At 40.8% G+C, this 23,260-nt stretch overlaps 2 protein-coding genes across 3 annotated transcripts in view; one reads left to right on the top strand and one right to left on the bottom strand.

The window, feature by feature from the left end:
* The window catches only part of MED6 (mediator complex subunit 6), a 136,549-nt gene that overhangs the window by 92,923 nt on the left and 20,366 nt on the right, over positions 1-23,260 (top strand). The window lies entirely within an intron of this gene.
* Positions 12,105-15,300, bottom strand: LOC106824086 (disintegrin and metalloproteinase domain-containing protein 20-like). Its single transcript, XM_070513895.1, has 2 exons — positions 15,075-15,300; positions 12,105-14,489 (listed from the first exon to the last, which is right to left on the bottom strand). The coding sequence occupies exons 1-2, from the start codon at positions 15,150-15,152 to the stop codon at positions 12,237-12,239; spliced, it is 2,331 nt and encodes a 776-aa protein (XP_070369996.1). The 5' UTR covers positions 15,153-15,300; the 3' UTR covers positions 12,105-12,236.

Genomic DNA, 23,260 nt, shown 5'->3' with positions numbered 1-23,260 from the left:
ATAATCGAAGATGGACATGTTGAAATGCTCCAGACAGAGAAGGAGAGAGAACTCAGACTAAAAAGAAATGAAGAAAGTCTCCAAGAAATATCCAACTCAATGAGGAAATGCAACATAAGGATTATAGGTATTCCAGAAGGAACAGAAGGAGAATGGAGCAGAAAATGCATCCAAAGAAATAGTAGCAGAGAGCCCCCCAAAGCTAGGGAAAGAGAGGGAAATCTGCATGGAAAAGGCTTCCAGATCTCCTAGATTTCTCAATGTGAAAAGACCTGCTGCAGGGCATATACTAGTAAACAAATACCTGGCAAAAATGAATGACAAAGAAAGAATACTCAGGGCAGCAAGGCACAAGAAAATAACCTACCAAGGAACGCCTATCAAACTTTCAGCAGATTTCTCTTTCCCTGACCAACAAAATCTAAGGTACTACATAGCCACGAGACCCTCCCTGCAAGAAATCCTCAAGAAGGCCCTCATACCTGAAAAAAAAAAAAAGAGGGAGAAAGGGGACACAAAACACAGAGTAAGGAGATAAATAGGTAGACAGAATCAGAATAAGAAAGCAAATATTCAATGATAGAATTAAGCTAGTGGGAAGGAAAACACCAAAAACAAGGATAATCCTGTCATTTTAACCACAAACTCACAACACAAGGTGGAATAAGATATGAGAAAAACAACTTAGGAGGGGTGGAGGAAAGGGACTGAATCGGTTTAGACTAAGGAAATAAGAAGCCATCAGAAAATGGTCTATGTTATGCACGAGATTCTGAATACAAACCTCAGGGTAACTACTAAACAAAAAAGCAGAACAGAGACACAAAGAATAAATAAGGAGCAAACAAGGAAGCACATCATAAAAAACTATGTAATTCAATGGGTAGAACAAAAGACACAGCACAAGAAACAAAGAAAATGCAAGACGACCGGAAAATGAATGATAGAATGACAGCATTAAGCCCTCATACATCAGTAATCACCCTAAACATAAATGGATAGAATTCTCCAATAAAAAGACACAGAGTGGCAAGATGGATTAAAGAACAAGATCCAGCAATATGCTGCCTCCAGGAAATACATCTCAGCTCCAATAACAAACAGAGGCTCAGAGTGAAGGGGTGGAAGACGGTACTCCAAGCTAATGGGAAACAAAAGAAAGCAGGTGTCGCAATACTTATATCAGACAAATAGACTTCAAGATAAGACAGGCAAAGAGGGACAAAGACGGGCAGTATAGAATGATCAAAGGGACACTCCCTCAAGAAGAAATGACACTTATAAATATCTATGCACCCAACTCAGGAGCACCAAAGTTCATAAAGCAACTATTAACAAACCTAAAAGAAGATATTAATAATAACACAATAATAGCAGGGGACCTCAGGCCTCCACTCACGTGAACGGATAGATCATCCAGACAGAAAATCAGCAAGGAAACAGTGGAATTAAAGGCAAAGCTAAAACAGTTGGACTTAATAGTCATATATAGAACACTCCATCCAAAAACAGCAGAATACACATTCTTCTCAAGTGCACACGGAACATTCTCAAGGATAGAGCACATGTTGGGAAACAAGGCAAGCCTCCATAAATTTAAGAAAATTGAAATAATAACAAGCATCTTTTCCAATCATAATGCTATAAAGCTAGAAATTCATTACAAGAAAAAAGCTGAGAAAGCGACAAAGATGTGGAGACTAAACAACATGCTACTGAACAAGCAATGGATCATTGGTGAAATTAAAGGAGAAATCAAAAAAATATCTGGAGACAAATGAAAATGATAACCTACCATACCAACTCATATGGGATACAGCAAAAGCCATATTAAGAGGGAAATCCATCACAATACAGGCGCAGCTTAACAAACAAGAAAAATCCCAATTATGTAATCTCAAATTACACCTAAGTGAATTGGAAAAAGAATAACAAACAAAGCCCGAAGTCAGCAGGAGGGGAGAAATAATAGAAATCAGAGCAGAAATAAATCCTATTGAAACAAAAAAGGCAGTAGAAAGGATCAATGAAACAAAGAGCTGTTTCTTTGAGAAGATTAGTAAAATTGACAAACCCCTACCCTGACTTACAAAGAAAAAAAGAGAGAAAGCTCAGGTAAACAGAATGAGAAATGAAAGAGGAGAAATAACAGACTCCACAGAAATACAGCGGATTATAAGAGAATACTACAAAAAACCATATGCCAACAAAAGGGATAACCCAGAGGAGATGGATAAATTCTTAGACTCTTACAAACTCCCGAAGCTGAATCAAGAAGAAACAGACGATCTGAATAGACCACTCACAAGGAAAGAGATTGAAACAGTAATCAAAAGCATCCCAAAGAATAAAAGCCCAGATGGCTTCCCTGGAGAATTCTACCAAACTTTCAGAGAAGATTTAATACCTATCCTTCTCAAGCTATTCCAAAACATGAGGGAAGATGGAACACTTCCTAACACATTCTACGAGGCCAACATCACTGTGATACAAAGCCTGACAAGGACAGCACAAAAAAGGAAAACTACAGGCCAATATCATTGATGAACATAGATGCAAAAGTCCACAACAAAATTTTGGCAACCCAGATTCAGCAATACTTCAAAAGGATCGTACATCACGATCAAGTGCGGTTTATACCAGGGACACAGGCATGGTTCAACATCCGCAAATCAATCAACGTGATACATCACATCAACAAATTGAGGAATACAAACCACATGATCATGTCAACAGATGCAGAGAAAGCATTTGACAAGGTCCAACAGCCATTTATGATAAAAACTCTTAACAAAGTGGGGATACAAGGAAATTACCTCAACATAATAAAGGCCACGTATGACAAACTCACAGCCAACATCATACTCAATGGGCAAAAACTGAAAGCCATGCCTCTGAGAACAGGAACAAGACAAGGAGGCCCACCATCACCACTGTTATTCACAGTACTGGAGGTTTTGGCCAGAGCAATTAGGCAAGAGAAAGGAATAAAAGGAATCCAAATACGGAGTGAAAAAGTGAAACTCTCGCTCTTTGCACATGACGTGATCTTATATATAGAAAACCCCAAAGAATCCATTGGAAAACTAATGGAAATTATTAACAACTCTACAGTAAAGTTGCAAGGGTCAATATCAACTTACAAAAATTGATTGCTTTTCTATACTCCAATAACGAACTTACAGAAAGAGAACTCAAAAATACAATTCCATTTGCAAGCGCAACTAAAAAAATAGAGTGTCTAGGAATAAATTTAACCAACGAGATGAAGGACTTATACAATGAAAACTATAAGACATTACCAAAAGAAATTGATGATGACATAAAGAGATGGAGAGAGATTCCATGCACACGGATTGGAAGAATAAACATAGTTAAAAGGCCCATACTATCCAAAGGAATCTACAGATTCAGTGCAATCCCTATCAGTATCCCAATGACATTCTTCACGGAAATAGAGCAAAGAATCCTAAAATTCATATGGGGCAACCAAAGACCTCAAATTACTAAAGCCCTCCTGAGAAAAAAGAACAAAGCTGGGGGTATCACAATCCCTGACTTCAAAATGTACCACAAAGCCATAGTGATCAAAACGGCATGGTACTGGTACAAAAACAGGCACACAGATCAATGGAACAGGAGTAAAAGCCCAGAAATAAAACCACACGTCTATGGACAGCCGATCTTTGACAAAGGAGCCAAGAACACATGATGGAGAAAAGATAGTCTCTTCAATAAATGGCGTTGGGAAAACTGGACAGCCACATGCAAAAGCATGAAGGTAGGCCATTATCTCATGCCATACACAAAAATAAACTCAAAATGGATCAAAGACTTGAAGATACATCCTGAAACCATGAAACTCCTGGAAGATAATATAGGTAGTATACTCTTTGACATCGAACTAAAAAGGATCTTTTCCAATACCACGTCTTCTCAGACAAAGGAAACAAAAGAAAAAATAAACAAGTGGGAGTAATCAGACTAAAGAGCTTCTGCAGGGCAAAAGAAACCACAATCAAAACAAAGAGGCAACCCACCAACTGGGAGAAAATATTTGCAAATCATATATCTGACAAGGGGTTAATCTCCATAATATATAAGGAACTCACACAACTGAACAATAAAAAAACAAACAGCCCAATCAAACAATGGGCAGAAGATATGAACAGACATTTTTCCAAAGAAGATATACGGATGGCCAAAAAACACATGAAAAGATGTTCAACATCACTAGTCCTCAGGGAAATGCAAACCAAAACTACACTAAGATACCACCTTACACCCGTTAAAGTGGCTAAAATCACTAAGACTAAAAATAACAAATGTTGGAGAGGATATGGAGACAAGGGAACCCTCATACACTGCTGGTGGGAATGCAAACTGGTGCAGCCACTAAGGAAAACAGTATGGAGATTCCTCAAAAAACTGAAAATAGACCTACCATATGACCCAGCTTTCCCACCACTGGGTATCGATCCAAACAATTTGAAATCAAAAGTAACATATGATCCCCTATGTTCATAGCAGCACTATTCACGATAGCCAAGACATGGAAACAATTCAAGTGCCCATCGACTGATGATTGGATGAAGAAAATGTGGTGTGTATATATGTATATGTATATATATATATATATATACACATATATACAATGGAATACTACTCAGCCAGAAAAGAAGACAAATTCATCCCATTTGCAATAACAGGGAAGGACCTGGAGGGAATTATGCTAAGTGAAATAAGCCAGACTGAGAAAGACAAACACCAGATGATTTCACTCATATGTGGAATATAAACATACACATGGACAAAGAAAACAGTTTAGTGGTTACCAGGCAAAGGTAGGTGGGGGTTTGGGCACGGAGGTGAAGGAAGCACTTATGTAGTAACAGACAAGAAATCATGTACAACTGAAATCTCACATCAATGTAAACTATTATGAACTCAACTTTTTTTTTTTAAAGAATGCACACATCTTGATATAGAGAACAGATTGGTGGTTGCCAGAGGTGGGAGGTGAGGGGTGGGTGAAATGGGTGGAGAGGGTCAAAAGGTACTAATTTCCAATTATAAAATAAATAAGCCATTGGGAGGTAATGTACAGCGTGTGTTGTGACTACAGTTAATAATACTGTGTTGTATATTTGACAGTTGTTAAGAGGGTAGATATTAAAAGTTTTCATCACAAGAAAAAGAATTTTTATAACTATGTATGGTAACAGATGTTAACTAGACTTATAGTGGTGATCACATGCAATATATACAAATACTGAATCATCACGTTATACACCTGGAGCTAGTATAATGTCAACCATACCTCAATAAAAATTTTTTAAAATGCACTGGTGTAAGGGGCATCGTCATCTCTGAGGCGTTCAGTTGTGTCTCTCCTCTGTAGGCCAGTTCAGTAATAGGACAGGTTGTCACAGATCAGTGTTTGTTAACGGCTATGGGGATAATGAGGTCTCTTGAAGTAACAGAGGCCAGGTGGCTGCACTTAACAGCTGAAACTAGGGGACCACAGTTACCATAAAAATTGTGCTGGTTGGAGAGGCAGCTAAAGGGATTTACCTGTAGGGAATTTGAGGTGGTAAAGGTGCAACATATCTCTAGTGGCAAATAGACGAGTAGCCAAGGAGAGTGTTGCTTAATATCTACAATCAGAATAAGGCAAAAATGGAGGAGTAGGAGGCTGGAAAGGGTGGCACCAGTAAAAAGTTATGATCCCTGTTCAGTTATTGGAGCGAAGTTGCTGTTCAGATGCACTGTCTGTTGACTAAAGAGATCACTGGGTTCCTAGGAGGAAGGACATATCAACATCGTGACAAATATATAATGTAATGATTCTCCGAGTCCTTTCCCCAAGGAACCTACAACCATTTCCTTGGGAGTCTCTATGCTAGGGATAGAGAAATACCTGGCGTCGAGAGGATTATTGGACAGTATCTGCATTGACATTGATACTCAGGGCTCCAAAGCATCATCATGGACCCTGTTGTAGTGGGAGGTTATGAACATTGGGCAAGAAGTGGTGTCCTAACTGATGTTCGGTTTACAGTGGGTTCAGTGGTCTGCAGTCCAACGCAGTGGTCCCTTCTCCAAGTCCTCAGGTATATAATCAGGATTGATATCTTTGGCAGTTAGAATAACATCCCTATGGAGTCCTTGCATGTGGAATAAGAGCTATCCTCATCACACAACCAGTGGAAGCTTCTTCAGTGTCCCTCTAACCCCGGGCAGCATAGTCAATCAAAGGCAACATTGTGTTCTGGGTGGGAAGGTGGACATAAGTGCCAGCATTAGAGACTACAAGAGGCAGCAGTGATTGTCCCTATCAGAATTCCATTTAGATCACCAATCTGGCCCCTGCAGAAACTGTATGGATCCTAATGAATGATTGTAGACAAGCACAAGCTCTCCCACGTAGAATCTCTCATTGCAGCTGCTGGGTCAGATGTGCTATCATTGCTAGAGCAAATTAATATGGCCTCAGGTGCATGGCATGCAGCCATTGATCTGGTCAATCTGTTAATCTCTATTCTGATCCGAAAAGAGATTAAAGGTTAGCATCCATAAGGCGTGGACAATCATATTTATACCTTTGTTCCTAGGGTTACGTTTACTCTCCTGCCTCTGGCATAATATTATCTGAATAGATCTAGACGGTCCTAACATCCAGAAAACATCGTACTGATTCATGATATCAACGGTATCATGCTAATGGGACACGGCAAACATGAGTTGGTTAGTTTATTTGTGGTCTTACTAGGAGACATACACTCCGAGAGTGGGAGATAAACCCTACAAAGATTCAGGGACATGCCACATTATTAGAGTATTTGGGGGTACAGTGGGTTAAGGTCATGTTGGGACCGACCCTCAGAGTAAAGGCAAATTGTTTCATCTTGTATTTCCTACCACAAGGAAAGTGGTGCCCGACATATTCCTCTTTGGGTAGTTGAAGCAAATATTTCACACCTATGAATACTATGTTGGCCCACATACTGGATGATAATGAAGTCGGTCATCCTTGAGTGGGACCCAGGCAAGAAAGGGCCTTGCTGTAGACCTAGACCGTGGAGCAAGCAGAAGCCATCATTTGGGCTGTAAAGTCTGGCACACCTGAGCTCTCTGACCCTGTGGGGGTTACTGGTGATGGGAAAAGATGCAGTGTGGAGCTTGCGGGAAGTCCCAGAAGGAGAACCACAGTCCAAGCCCTGGGGGTTTGAAACAAGGTCATGCCATCTGCCCATCGAGAAACAGCTCTTGGTGTGTTCTGGGGCCCTGGGCAACATGGCTTTTTGACCATGAGGCTCCAAATGAGCATATGCCTTGAATCATCCAGTATAAACTAGGTCCTTTTGATTCTTCCAAGCCATAAAGTGAGACGGATCTGGCAGCAATTCATGGTGAGATCCAAAGAGGACATCTAATGTGAAGCTCATACAAGAGGAGAAGACTTGTGTAAAGCTGTATGAACAGGTAGTTGGAGTCACCATATCATTTGCCGTGGTTTCATGAGTGCACTGCGCTCAGCTTGCATATATGCCCATGTGGGGGTTTTGTGAAGCCAGGTGAAGGAGGTCTAAAATGCCTGAAATTGGTACATGGAAGGGTAGGCGTGGTATGTGGGTTCAAACCCAACATGGAAGATGGCTGCATAACATTCCTCTTCAGAGATGACTAAAGAGAGTAAAGTGAACAAAATCATTGTATTGGGCAGAGTTATGGCTACTGCACATGTTCATCTACCCTATGTGGAAGGGTAAGTGGCCCAAGGTGGGCCTCAAATGAGACCACCTCAGGCAGCCAAGGTTCTTACCAACTGGTCAGGGGCCTGGAATAAGAAGGACTAGAGAGTCAGAGAAAAGGTGGTGCAGGGTAGAGATACGTGGCTTCAGATAGAGCAGTAGTCAGCAAGTGTGAAGGTTTTTGTAGCACAGGTTCATGCCTACCAAGAAGCCTGCACCCTGAAAGAGGCCCTGAAAAACCAAGCAGGCAAAATGGCTTGGCCAGTCAACATTAGACAAACTTCAGCACTGACCACCCTGGAACTGGCCCAATGGGCACATGAACAGAGTGGCCATGGTGGCAGAGGTAGCGGCTACACTGGGCTCAATAGCATGGACTCCCACTTGCCAAAGGAGTCAAGTGAAGTACTGCTGTCTCCAAATGGCCAACTTGCCAACAACAAAGACCAATGTTGCTAAGTCACTCTTCCTCAAGAAAACCTAGCAGCTAATTGGTGGGGAGTTGACTACATAGGGCCCCTTCCATCCTGGAAGGACCAGCAATTAGTCCTCACAAGAATAGATAGCCATTCTAGTTGTGATAAATTGCCTCCTCTGCCTGCACAGCCACAGCCAACACCACTATTGGGGGCTTACTTATGAAGCACATGATGTTTAACCATGGAATCCCACATGACTTAGCATGTGAACAGATAATTCATTCTTCAGTGAATGAGGTACAGGGATGGGTCTATCCCAATGGAATCCATTGTTTGCATCACATATCAAATATTCAGTAGCAACTACCCTCACACTGTGCTGCAACAGCCTACTGAAGACATAGAAAAATGCCAGCTCAGAAACAATACTCTGGAAGGAAAGAGTGCCATCCTTCACGGTACAGTGTGTATTTTAAATCAAAGACTGCTACATGGTACTCTTTATCCATTACAAAGAACATATGGGACCAGGAACCAAGGAGCAGAAGTTGGGCGGCCCTACTTACCATCACTCTTAATGATCCACTAGTGGTTTTTCTGCTTGCCCCCCCGCAACTCTGTGTTCTCCAGCGTTGTAGGTCTTGGTCCACAGGGACTGCACTTTAGCCAGGGACACAGCATGAGTCCCACAGCACTGCAAGCTACAACTGCCATCAAGGCACTTCAGATATCTTGTGTCCAAGGACCAGACAGTGGAGAAGAGGAGTCGCTATTTTGGACGGAGTAGTTGACCCTGAGTAGAAAGGGGAGGTAAGGCTGCTAAGCCTCAGTAGGAGCATGGAGGGTGATATATGGAACCTAGGTGTTTCATTTGGGAGCCACGTGGAACTCCCTTGGGCAATGGTAACTGTGAATGGACTTGTGCAGCAATCTTGACCGAGAAAGTCTCAGACTCCTTGAGGATGAAGGTGCAAAAGTTTTCAAACAAACGATATATACAGTCTCGTGTTTCCCCTTATCTTCTGCTCTGCCCATTTCCTTTTTTGTCTTTATACCTCCCACACACCATGACTGTCTCAAAATACCATGAGGCTTGCAAAAACAGTTCTCAGAAATACTGTTCTATTGGTTATAGGAACTCCAAACAAGAGGCAGGAAAACAGGACCAACCCCAAGCTACAAGTTTTGGCAAAAGGTGAACTGGCCCTAAGGTTAAAATGCAGGATGGTTATTCAAATTCTTCCTATCTTATAAAAACCTTGACCCTGGTTCAGTTGTGTATTCACCTGGTTTTCGGGTATTCCCTGATCCACCTCAACTGAATGAAGCCTTTAACCTCTACTTGAGTCACATAAATCTTTGTTTTTGTTTTTGTTTTTATACTTTCGTGCCATTGCCTGAGAGAGGTTGGACAAACCCCCAACACTGCCTGTTTGGGTCAAGACCAGCATATATCAAAGAACCCTAATTTCCTTGGCTGGGGAGGTAAGTCCTCCTCCTGTTCTCTGCATTTTTCATAGCATGGAGGTTGCAGGCCGTCATTGTTTTGTAGGTCAACCTCTTGTCAGACCGATGTCAGTATTTCTCCTTCTGTTTGTTGGAGTTCTTTTGATGAGCGGAGAATTAGGCATTTTTCCTAACTTAGAGCAGGTCCCTCCTTCTAGCTCAGACTTCTTTCACTGGAGGAAACTCCTGGTCCAACCAAACCCCTGGCCAGATTTGCTCTAGATATATGGTCTGCCACCAAGGTCCTACCGCTATTAATTTCCTCTCAACGTGGCATGATTTCAGTAAGTACAATCTTGGGCTGCAGTGGCCTTTGATTTCGTGGGCATTGTCAAACTTGTGTATTGTGGTATCTTAGAAGAGAGCGTATTAGCATAGTTGTCACACCATGGGCAGCTTACATCAGTTGCTACAAAGAAGCCAAGGAAAGAAATACTTTGAACAGATTCTAATCTTTTCAGGCCTCTTTTAAACAACTTCCACCTTCTTCCCCTCCCAAAGTCCTTGTCCCTTCTGTCTACCCCTGTTCTGGTCTCTCCTAACTCCACTCCATTCTCACCTCCCTCCTACCCTGATCCCTATCTTCCTATCAGCCCCTCTTTCTCTTCTTCCTCACCTTCTCCAGCTCCCTCTTATCTTTGTCCTGAAACTTCATCCTTTCTTGAAATGCCACAAATCTTTTGAAGGCTAACCCTGAGTGATTCTGCATTTCTGAAGCATCCAACCTTGTTGACTAGAGTGTGGTGAATCTGTCTCAAATATCCAGCACTAGTTAGAAAGTGCTTTTAAGGAAAACTCATGTTAGTCCTTGACCTGACACAGCCACCTTTTTAAAAATTATGGCCTATAACCTGAGATATCAAATGCTATTTAGAAACACTAAATGGACTAGCAGACCACACCCATCCTCAGATTAAAACACTGAGTTTGCCATTTTGGAGGTAACAGGATAACCAAAGATAAAAACCATGCACACTCAAATTTATGGTACCCAAAATTAAACAGCTTGAGGGAAACAAGAGGTCCTTCACAAAAGCAAAACCCCTCAATAAGGATAGAAGCAGATGTTGGGAAAATGGAAATAAAGAGAGAAAAAGGTTACAGGGTCTGCAGTTATCATACTTTGACAAATGGACTGCTCAAATCAAAACAAAATGACTCCCCTTCCAGAAGACACACTCTAGTTTCAACACTGCCTTTGGACCAGCAAGAAGTAACCAGTTAGTAAATGGTTATTTGGATCAGTTAGTAAATGGTTATCTAACCTCCTTGTGAGTAGATACCAGAGCCAAGTGCAAATGCAGCAACCCATGTTTGACAAGGGCATAGTAAATGGGGACTTGGGTTCTTAATGGATGAATATCCAGATCACTCTACCAGATAAGCCACCTGGACAAGAAATGCTGGTCAAGAGAGCTCTGTAAAAGATGGACAAATTACAACATCGTAGAGTGGCCATCCTATTGATCCTCTACTCATGCGTCCCTCCCCTCCCCTTTGGTAGTTACCCTCATCTGGACTCCATATTTTCAGAAAGAGATTTGATCCAAGACCTGAGGCATTTAAATAAACAGCATGAATGTAACACTTACCGTATCAGACCCTGTTCTAGTGCATTATTTTGGAAATGATCGTGTGCTGTTTCGTTCTACCTAAATTTTTGTCTCTGTTCATATATCAGTCAGTTCCATCCTGTACTTTATATACAGGCCGTGCTTAGGCAATTCCTGAGATTTTTACTCTGAATACTATAACATTAATAACTGGAGGCCTTAAGAAGTGATATATCAGTGATCAATGGCTCCTCATGTGATGGTTTTACAAGATACAATGCCAAGGCAGTATATTTGGAATACCCCAGGTGTAGCACAACCCAGGACAATAATGAGCATGATAGCGTTAGCATGTATTAAGTGCCTAAGGTGTTCCGGGCTCTTCTTAGTTGCTTTCCACTGATGATCACAAAACTCTGGAAAAGTACATTTTGTCTGCCAATGTAACATGTAACATATAACTGTGGATCTCGGGAAGCCTAATACTTTGTCCAAGATCACATACTTACCAGGTGGTTGAACTGCTGTTGACATTCACGTGCCTACAACACCAAAGTTTTGTATCTTCCTACTGGATCTGTAAAGGTTTCTTCTTAAGCTTATTTAACGTGAGGAAAAAATGAACAAATCACAAAAATCTAGTACATAACCCCTTGGGAAAATGTCCAATGAACTGTTAAACAAGTGCATACCAATGCAAACAAGATTTGCTACAGGCGTGCCTATAAAACATTAGACTCCACATTTTAAATAAACACAGGTCCTCTTGTTAGTGAATCTAAGAGTACCTTCCATTATCTACAGAAATAGTAATAATATGACCAGACATGAAATGTTAAGTGAATTTAAACACACAGACCCATTTTTACCTGCCATGTCATTTTATTTCAAGATGGCAACCTCAGAATAGTTATAGGATTATGTGATTATCAGAGTGATTATTGACCATTTCTCCCAGCAAGGGCCACTGTGAATTTTGCCATTTTGTGCATTCCAGTTAGTATTTACTTGTGTTGAGGTTGTTGGCGGCCTTCTTCAACAGTTTTTTCCTCGGTTCTCTTTTCTAGGGTTTCTTCTAATTTTGAACACATACCACCAAGAATTGAAATCCCAAAAAGGGTGAAACGTATAAGCAGTAGAGCTATTCCCTTGTTCAGAGCAAATATTATTTTGGGTTGAAGACGTAGTGTTTTGTCAGGTGGAGGGCCACTATCTAGGCTACCACCTGCTCCTCTCTCTTCGCATGATGGTGGTTTCCAACCGTCCATACAGTGACATTGTTTCCTGTTGTTGCACACCCCTTTGAAATTGCATCTCTTGATATCACAGTCAAAATTAATGTCTTGATAAAAAGTACAGTTCTGATTTAAACAATATTTTCCTGGCCCACATGTTGCACCATCCACTACAAGCCCCATTTCTGGTATTTCTGCCCCATCGTGTACATCGTATCCAAAGCATTTTTCGTTATCTGCTATTATATGACGGAATGTAGTATGCTCACCTCCACCAGGAATTTGGCTGACAGCAGTACAATGTAGCATCCCACAAAAAAGGTCATCCTCTTCACATGGCACCGAGGTTGATCCTCCTCGTATCAACCTCACCCCACAGTTTCCAAATCGGTCGCCAATTAGATTCAATTTTGTATAGCACACTTCTGCAGCATCTTTTACTTGGTGGCCAAAAAGGGCTTGACACTGCATATCACGGTCAGTACAGTTTCCTCTCACACAAACAGCTAATGGTGAACATGGGGTTCCATCCTGGATATAAAGGTCATCTGGACAAGCATGTGTTGTCCCGTTACAGAATTCTGGTAGATCACAAATACCAGGCGTGTCTCTGCAAACCTTTCCAGGCTGAGCATACCTACAGCCAATGCAGCAAGGTCCTATACTACAAATACTACCGGAGCTTAGGGCACAATGGGTCTCACAACATTTATCCATACTACAAGCTTTAAGGGAGCCACAGTCACATTCTTCATCCATATTTATGATCTTGTCACCACAACGAGGAGCTACATAAGGAAAATTTGTGTATGCTGGATGTTTTACACCCAAACAAGGATCCCACCCTCTAGCCCGTTGAAGCATTCTGTTATATGTACAATTGCTCATCATATCTAGAAGACCAGGCTGAGGAGCCATGACACAGCTAGCTCTCCGAAAACAACTACAACCAGATGTGTCATGCCCTGTGCCGAGTACATGACATAATGTATGGGCTTCAATAGCTGCACCTAAAAATATGTGATAATTTCCTACAAATGTATATGCTACTCCCCAATTGGGGTTGCATATTCCATTATGGATACCATAATATGTGACCCCACTGAGTTTATGTCCTGTAAGAAGCAGTGAAGTATCATGACGAATATACCCCCACCATTGCAATTTCCAAATACCAAAGTGACTTAAAGCTGCATAAGCACTAGGCCAGGTATGTAACTGTATCTGATCTGAACGAGTCCATATGCACATAACACGTATGGAAACATCGTAATGAGCTTGTCTGAAAATGGTATCCACTATGTTGTTCATAAGCACTACATTCTCTACTATACGTGTCTGGTTTCTATCCAGAACATATAGTGAGTTAGTAACCGTGTAGTGAAGTTTTAAGTATTTCCTGTGTGGCCACCACAAATACACAGGGGCTGCTCTAGGAGTTTCAGCAAGTGTTGCCTCTTCATATGCGTGATCTTTATCTTCCTCCTCAATCGTACACCTTTCCACCTCTGATCTTTCTTCTGACACAAGCAGAGAAATCACATGCTCAAATTTGGAAGAAGCCTCCAGTGGTTTGATCTCATAAGTGAAGTCATCCACCTGCAGCATGCCATGCAGACCCCCATAGCAGGTGTCCAGGGTGCCCATAGACCCAGGAACCCCTTCCAGGTAGCTGTAGTAGTAACAGTCCCGGGGGACATAAGGGTAGTCCTCCTGCATGGCACCTTGGTCGTCATCGGTGATAACAGGAAAATGTCTGGGCAGCAAGCTCTTCTTGACTTTCAGGTGAACCACATGTCTTTGGCCCCTGAAGTGAATCTTGTAGGAAAGCTGGCCTTGTATCTCAGCTCCACTTACCCTATGGGAGACCTTCCTGGGGATCACAACTTCAGAGGAAGTGAAGCGCCATCCTGGTCGGGCATGGGAGCAGCAGACCGGGGACAGGAACAGCCAGAGCAGAGGCAGCCAGAGATCGCCCGTCTTATGGGCCTGGGCCCAGGAAGGCCCCATGAGTGAGGGAGCCTGTGACTCAAAAAACAGTGCAGTCAGGTGGGAGGCAGGCAAGGCTATTCCTGAAACAGCAACTTCTCTAGCAGTGTAGTCATGAGGAGAGCAGAGACAGGCTGAAGGCTTGGCACCCTGGGGAGGTTGAGGAGGGAGGGGGGAGCTATGACATAACAATGTGTGTTTATTAGGGGAGGCTGTGCTCAGGCATCTGGGGATCCTAGCTCAGGGGACTTAGAGAAGGAAAGAAAATGGGAGGAATTAGGAGAAGTAGGGTGTATACCTGGGCTCAAAAGTGCCACGGACTCTTGGAGAAGTCACAGGGGAAGAATAAGTGGGTTTGTTGCAATTTTAAGACACTAATGACTTTTTCCCCCTCACACCTTAATAAGATAAGGGATCAACATTTAACTAAAATAGAGAATGGAGAGGAGAGTTAAAGCTTCTCTTTATAAGAATTTTGAGGAGAGACTTAGATTCATAAATGGTAAAACTTGAATGCTGTAGGGGGTGGTTGATGGAAAGAAAGAGTAAACAGAGGTCATGAGAAGACAAATTAGAGTGCATAATAGTAGTTTCTTATAAAGGGAAACTTATACCTACCGTATGTCCCAGCAATTCTAGGCCTCGGAAACTACCCATAAACACTTGTATATGAATGTTCATAGCAGCATCAGTCATGAATTTATTCCACAACCTGAAACAAACCACCAGTAATCAGTAAATGAATGGATAAATAAACTGGTACATTCATCCAGTGGAATGAAACTCAGTAAATCTGAACAAATTTTTGACACATGTAAGAACGTGGATGTAAATCACAGAAACTAAGATACGATTTAATTTGTATGAAGTTCCATTATACTCCAAACTAATTCCTGGGAATAGAATTCATATCAGTAGTTCCTGAAGTGGGGGAATGGAGCAATAGAGGGAACTTTCTGGAGTGATGGGAAACTTCTGTATCTTTTTTGTTTTTGTTGAGCCAACATTGGTTTACAACATTATATAAGTTTCACGTGTACAACATTACAATTTGACTTCTGTACACACTACGGCATGCTCAGCATCAAAATCTAGTAACCATTCTTCACCGTACAATTGACCCCCTTTACCCATTTCACCTTCCTCCCATCCCCTTCTTCTTTGGTAATCACCAATCTGTTTTCTGTATCTATGTTTGTTTTTGTTTTTGTTTTGTTTGTTCATTTATTTTGTTATTTTCATATTCCACATATGAATGAAACCACACAGTATTTGTCTTCCTCCATGTGACTTATTTCACTTAGCATAATACCCTCTTCAACACTTGTTATTTCTTCTCTTTTTATTTTTATTCATTTTTAGTTTTTATTTTTTCCTGAGGAAGATTAGCCTTGAGCTAACTGCTGCCAATCCTCCTCTTTTTGCTGAGGTAGGCTGGCCCTGAGCTAACATCCGTGCCCATCTTCCTCTACTTTATATGTGGGACTCCTGCCACGGCATGGATTGCCAAGCAGTGTCATGTCCGTACCCGGGATCCCAACCGGCGAACTGCGGGCCGCTGAAGCCAAACGTGAGCGCTTAACTGCTGCGCCATCAGGCAGGCCCCTCTTCTCTTTTTAAAAAATATTTTAATTTAGTAATTTTTTATTGAGGTAACATTGGTTTGTAACATTATATAAGTTTCAGGTGTACTTGATTATGTTTTAATTTCTGTCTAGACTCAATCATGTTCACCACTCAAAGACTAATTTCCATCTGTCACCATACACATCTGCCCTATCTCCTCTTTCACCCTCCTCCCTCCCTGCTTCCCCTCTGGTAACCACGGATCTAGTTCCTATATCTATGTGTTGGTTTGTTGCTGTTGTCTTTATTTGCCACTTAGGAGTGAAATCATATGGTATTTGACTTTCTCAATCTGACTTATTTCACTTACCTTAATACCCTCAAGGTCCATCCATGTTTTTGCAAATACCAAGATTTCATTGCTTTTAATAAGTGAGTAGTATTCCATTGTATATAAATATATATATAGAGAGAGAGACCACATCTTCTTTATCCATTCATCTGTTGATGGGCACTTAGGCTGTTTCCAAGTCTTGACTATTGTGAATAATGCTGCCATGAACATAGGGGTGCGAATATCTTTTAGCATTAGTGTTTTTGTGTTCTTTGGATAAATACCCAGAAGTGGAAGAGCTGGATCACACAGTAGTTCTATTCTTAATCTTTTGAGGAATCACTATACTATTTTCCTTAGAGGCTCCACCAGTTTACGTTCCCACCAGCAGTGTATGAGGGTTCCCTTTTCTCCACATCCTCTCCAACACTTGTCATCTCTTGTCTTTGTAATAATAGCCATTCTGAGGGGAATGAGGTGGTATCTCCTTGTAGTTTTGATTTGCATTTCCCTAATAATTAGTGATGTGGAACATCTTTTCATGTGTCTGTTTGCCCTCTGTATATCTTCTCTGGAAAAATGTCTGTTCATATCCTCTTCCCATTTTTAATTGGGCATTCTGTTTTTTGTTGTTGTTGTTGCTCAGTTGTATGAGTTCTTTATATATTTTGGATACTAACCCCTTATCAGATCGATGATTTGCAAATATCTTCTCTCAATTGTTAGGTTTGTCTTTTGTTGATGGCTTCCTTTGCTGTGCAGAAGCCTTTTAGTTTGACACATTCCCATCTCTTTATTTTTTCTTTTGTTTCCCTTGCCTGGGGAGACATGGTATTCAAAAAGACACTGCTAAGACCAATGTCAAAGTGTACACTGACTCTGTTTGCGTCTAGGGGTTTTATGGTTTCAGGTCATACATTCGCGTCTTTAATCCATTTTGAGTTAATTTTTGTGCATGGTGCAAGATAACGGTTTAGTTTCATTCTTTTGCATGTGGCCATCCAGTTTTCCCAACACCATTTACTGAAGAAAGTTTCCTTTCTCCATCATGTGCTTTAGGCTCCTTTGTCAGAAAATTAGCCGTCCATGGATGTGTAATTTATTTCTGGGCTCTCAATTCTGTTCCTTTGATCTGTGTGTCTGTTTTTGTGCCAGGACTGTGCTGTTTTGATTACTATATCTTTTTAGTATGTTTTGAAGTCAGGGAGTGTGATACTTCCAGGTTTGTTCTTCTTTCTCAGGGTTGCTTTGGATATTTGGGTCTTTTGTTATTCCACACAAATTTTATGTATATGATTCCTTGTCCTATTTCTGTGAAAAATGTCATTGGAATTTTGATAGGGATTGAAATGAATCTGTAGATTGCTTTAGGAAGTATGGACATTTAAACTAAGTTAATTATTCCAATCCGCGAGCACAGAATATCTTTCCATTTCTTTGTGTTTTCTTTGATTTCTTTCGACAGTGTTTTATAGTTTTCACTGTACAGGTCTTTCACTTTCTTGGTTAAATTTATTCCTAGGTATTTCATTCCTTTTGTTGCTAGGGTAAATGGGATTGTATTCTTAATTTTTCTTTCTGCTATTTCATTGTTAGTGCAAAGAAACACAACTGATTGCTGTATGTTGATTTTGTGCCCTGCAACTTTACTATATTTGTTTATTATTTCTAACAGTTTTCTGGTGGGTTGTTTAGGGTTTTATATGTATAAAATCATGTCATCTGCAATAGTGACAGTTTTGCTCCTTCCTTTCGAGTTTGGATCCCATTTATTTCTTTTTCTTTCCTGATTGCGCTGACTAGGACTTCCAATACTATGTCAAGTAAGAGTGGTGACAGTGGGCATCCTTGTCTGGTTCCTGTGCTTAGAGGACTAGTTTTCAATTTTTCTCCATTGAGTATGATGTTAGCTGTGGGGTTGTCATATAGGTCCTTTATTACGTTGAGGTACTTTCCTTCCATACCCATTTTATTCAGAGCTTTTATCATAAGTGGATGATGCATCTTGTTGAATGCTTTCTCTGCATCTATTGAGATGATTTTGTGATTTTTATCCTTCCTTTTGTTAATGGGGTGTATCACGTCGATTGATTTGTGGATGTTGAATCATCCTTGCATCCCTGGAATAAATCCCAGTTGACCATGGTTATGATCCTTTTGATGTACTGTATTCGATTTTCCAGTATTTTGTTGAGGATTTTTGCATATGTGTTCATCAGTGATAGTCGCCAGAGTTTTCCTATTTTACGTTATTCTTGTCTCGTTTTGGTGTCAGGGTAACGTTGGCCTTGTAGAATGAGTTAGGAAGGGTCCCCTCCTCTTCAGCTTTTTGGAAGAGTTTGAGAAGGATAGGTATTAGGTCATTGCTGAATGTTTGGTAGAATTCACTGGGGAAGCCGTCTGGTCCTGGACTTTGGCTTTTTGAGAGGTTTTTGATTATTGTTTTGATCTCTTTCCTAGTGATCAGTCTACTCAGATTCTCTATTTTTTACTTCTCCTTTTTATAATAACAGCTAACCTGTTTTGTTTTTGTTTTTGTTTTGCAGGGAACGATTGGTCCTGAGCTAAGATCTGTTGCCAATCTTCCTCTTTTTTATTTTCTTTTTCTTTTCCAAAGCCCCAGTACATAGTTGTATATCCTAGTGGTAAGTCAGTCTAGTTCTTTTATGTGAGCCGCCACCACCACATGGCAGTGTGTTCTGCCATGTTCAGGTAGCGTGGTTCTGCGACTGGGAAGTGAACCCGAGCTGCCAAAGTGGGGAGTGCTGAACTTTTAACCACTAGGCCATTGGGACTGGCTCTTTCTATTTCTTCTTGATTCAGTTTTGGAAGGTTATATGATTCTAAGAATTTATCCATTTCTTATAGATTATCCAATTTGTTGGCATATCGGTTTTCATGGGATTCTCTTATAATCCTTCATATCCCTGTGGTGTCCTCTGTAATTTCTCCTTTTTCATTTCTGATCGTATTATTTCAGCCTTCTATCTTTTTCTCTTGGTGAGTCTAGCTAAAGGTTTGTCAATTTTGTTTACCTTTTCAAATAACCAGCTCTTAGTTTCATTGATTCTTTCTAACCCCTTTTTTGTTTCAATAGGATTTATTTCTGCTCTGGTTCGATAATTTCTCTCCTTCTGCTGACTTTGGCTTTTGTGTGTTCTTCTTTTTCTAATTCAGCTAGGTGTAATTTGAGATTACTTATTTGGGATTTTTCTTGTTTGTTAAGGTTTGCCTGTATTGCAACGGATTTGCCTCTTAATACAGCTTTTGCTGCATCCCATATCAGTTGGTATGGATTGTTATCATTTTCATTTGTCTCCAGATACTTTTTGATTTCTCCTTAACTTCTTCAATGCTCTATTGCTTGTTCAACAGCATATTGTTTAGTCTCCACATCTTTGTCCCTTTCTCAGCTTTTTTCTTGTAATGAATTTCTAGCTTTATAGCATTATGACCAGAGAAGATGCTTGTTATTATTTCAACTTTTCTAAATTTATGGAGGTTTGCCTTGTTTCCCAACATATGGTCTATCCTTGAGGATGTTCCATGTGCACTTGAGAAGAATGTGTATTCTGTTGTTTTTGGATGGAGTGTTCTATATGTGTCTCTTAAGTCCAACTGTTTTAGCTTTTGGTTTAATTCCACTGTTTCCTTGTGGATTTTCTGTCTAGATGATCTGTCCATTGATGTGAATGGGGTGTTGAGGTCCCCTGCTATTATAGTGTTATTTTTGATATCTTCTTCTTTTAGGTTTGTTAATAGTTGCTTTATGACCTTTGGTGCTCCTGTGTTGGGTGCATAGATATTCCTAAGCGTTATTTCTTCGTGATGGAGTGTCCCTTTGATCACTATATTGCCCCTCTTTGTCTCTCTTTACCTGCTTTATCTTGAAGTCTACTCTGTCTGATATAAGTATTGCAACATCTGCTTTCTTTTGTTTGCGATGAGCTTGGAGTATCATTTTCTAGCCCATCACTCTGAGCCTGTATTTGCCATTGGAGCTGAGACGTGCTTCCTGGAGGCAACAAATTGTTGGGTCTTGTTCTTTAATCCACCTTGCCAGTCTGTGTCTTTTTATTGGAGAGTTCAATCTGTTTACATTGAGGGTGAGTATGGATGTATGAGGGCTTAATGCTGTCATTCTATCATTTGTTTTCCGGTTTTCCTGCATTTCTTTTGTTTCTCGTCCTGTGTGTTTTGGTCTACCCATTGAGTTATGCAGTTTTTTATGATGTGTTTCTTTGTTCTTTCCTTGTTTGTTTTTGTGTCCCTGTTCTGCTTTTTAGTTTAGTGGCTACCATGAAGGTTGTATTCAGAATCTCACATATAACATAGTCCACTTTCTGATGGCCTCTTATTTCCTTAGTCTAAACTGATTCAGTCCCTTTCCTCCTCCCTCCTAAGTTATTATTCTGATATCTTATTCTAACTTGTGTTGTGAGTTTGTGGTTAAAGTGACAAGATTGTCTTTGTTTTCAGTGTTTTCCTTCCCTCTAGCCTAATGCTATAGTTGAATATTTGCTATCCTATTCTGATTCTGTCTATCAACATGTCTCCTTGCTCTGTGTTTTGTGACCCCTTTCTCCTGTTTTTTCTTTTTTTCAGGTATGATGGCCTTCTTGAGGATTTCTCATGGCGGTGGGGGTCTCATGGCTACGAAGTCCCTTAGCTTTTGTTTGTCTTGGAAAGATTTAATTTCTCCCTCATATCAGAAGGATATTTTTGCTGGATAGAATGTTCTTGGCTGAAGATTTTTATCTTTCAAAGATTTGAATATGTCATTCCACTCTCTCCTGGTTTTTAAGGTTTCTGCAGAGAAATCTGGTGAAAGTCTGACAGGGGTAACTTTGTCGGTTATTTTCTTCTGCCATGCTGCCCTGAGTATTCTTTCTTTGTCATTCATTTTTGCCAGTTTTACTACTATATGTCTTGCAGTAGGTCTTTTTACATTGACAGATCTAGGAGATCTGGAAGCTTCCTCCACACATATTTCCCTCTCATTCCCTAGATTTGGGAAGTTCTCTGCTATTACTTCTTTGAACATGCTTTCTGCTCCATTCTCCTTCTCTTCTCCTTCTTGAATACCTATAATTCTTATGTTGCATTTCCTCATTGAGTCAGATATTTCTCAGAGACTTTCTTCATTTCTTTTTAGTCTTACTTCTCTCTCCTCCTCTGTCTGGAGCATTTCAACATGTCTATCTTGGATTATGCTGATTCACTCCTCTATGGTGTCCACACAAACATTCAGTGAATAGTATTTTGTTTCGTCTCTTCCGTTGTGTCTTTCATCTCTAATATTTCTGATTGATTCTTCTTTACAGTTTCAATCTCTTTTGTGAAGTAGCTCCTGAATTTGTTGAATTGTTTCTCTACATTCTCTTTTACCTCATTGAGTTTTTTGATGATAGCTATTTTGAATTCTTTGCCATTTAGTTTACTTATTTCTGTGTCCTCAGGACTGAGTTCTGGGTGCTTGTTGTTTGCTCTCTGGTCTGGAGATGTGAGGAATTACCTGATGTTGGAAGTTTGTGTCTTTCCCATTCTGATATTATTTGGTTGCAGTTACAGCCTATCGCCAGTGGATGAGGGGTCAAGAGCCGCATATTCTGAGCCCTCTGCCCTCAGCCGAGATGGCACAAGGTGGGTCAGGGGAGGGGCGCTTTCTCCTGTGTGCAGTCCCGGGTTTCTGGATCAGCTCTCACTATCTGGTCTCCTGGGGTCTTGGTTTGATAAGGTCACCGTGTGTGAAAGCTTTCGCCCCGTTAGAGGGCTTCCCTCTAGGCTGCAAGGACCCTAGGGAGTCCTGGATGGTCCTGTGGATTCACGACCCCTCCCCCACTCCTTCCCTCATGGAACCTCCCACGGCAGTGACTGCAGTCTTTAGAGGAGGGAGCGAAGTTCTCTCTTACCCTGTTCCAGCTCCTCTGAGTGGGGCTCCAGCTTCTCCGCCCTCTGTCCTGTGGCTGCCATGACCCTTCGAGGATTTTTGTGCTTTTAGGGTATTTTCTGTTGGAATGCGGTTGCTCCTTTTTGTTGTCTGTTGGAGGGGAGAGAGTCCCGGTCAAGTTCACTCCGCCATGACGCTGACATCTGTCTAATACTTTTGTCTTTTGACCTAGATACTAGCTTTATAGGTGGTTGATCCACTACCTTTACTGTATATGTGACCTTACCAGTGATTTTTTTCTGTCATAATTTTCTCATTCTTAGTTTTGGTATTTTCTTTTCCCTTAAATACGTCCCTTTAACATTCCTTGTGAGGCCAGTTTAGTGGTGATAAACTCCTGTAGTCTTTGCTTGTCTGGAAAACGCTTTATCTCTCCTTCCATTCTAAATGATAACCTTGCTGGGTAAAGTATTCTTGGCTGTGGGTTTTTTCCTTTCGATGGTTTGAATATATTGTGCCACTCCCTTCGAGCCTGTAAGGTTTCTGCTGAGAAGTCAGCTGACAGCCTTATGGGGTTTCCTTTGAGTGTAACTTAGGACTCTCTCTTTATCTTTAATTCTTGATATTTTAATTATAACGTGTCTTGGTGTGGACCTCTTTGGGTTCACCTTATTTGGTGCTTTCTGTGCTTCCTGTCCCTTGATGTCTGTTACTTTCCTCAGGCTAGGGAAGTTTTCAGTTAGTATTTGTTCAAATATGTTCTCTGCCTCTTTGTCTCTCTCTTCCGCTTCTGGAACACCTATAATATGGATGTTAGTACATTTGGTTGTCCCAGTGGTCCCTTAGAGTGTTTTTGTTCTTTTTAATTCTTTCTTCTCTTTTATGGTCAGCTTGCATGATTTCCTCTACTCTTTCATCCAGATCAGTGATCTGTTCTTCTGTGTCATCTTACTCTGCTGTTGATTCCCTCCAGTGAACTTTTCATTTCCATTATTGTCTTCTTCAGTTCTGATT

This window comes from Equus asinus, chromosome 7 (assembly GCF_041296235.1).
Source record: "Equus asinus isolate D_3611 breed Donkey chromosome 7, EquAss-T2T_v2, whole genome shotgun sequence".
NCBI classification, from domain to species: domain Eukaryota; kingdom Metazoa; phylum Chordata; class Mammalia; order Perissodactyla; family Equidae; genus Equus; species Equus asinus.
Note: the sequence above shows the minus strand (reverse complement) of the source record. Positions and strands in the feature narration are given on the sequence as shown.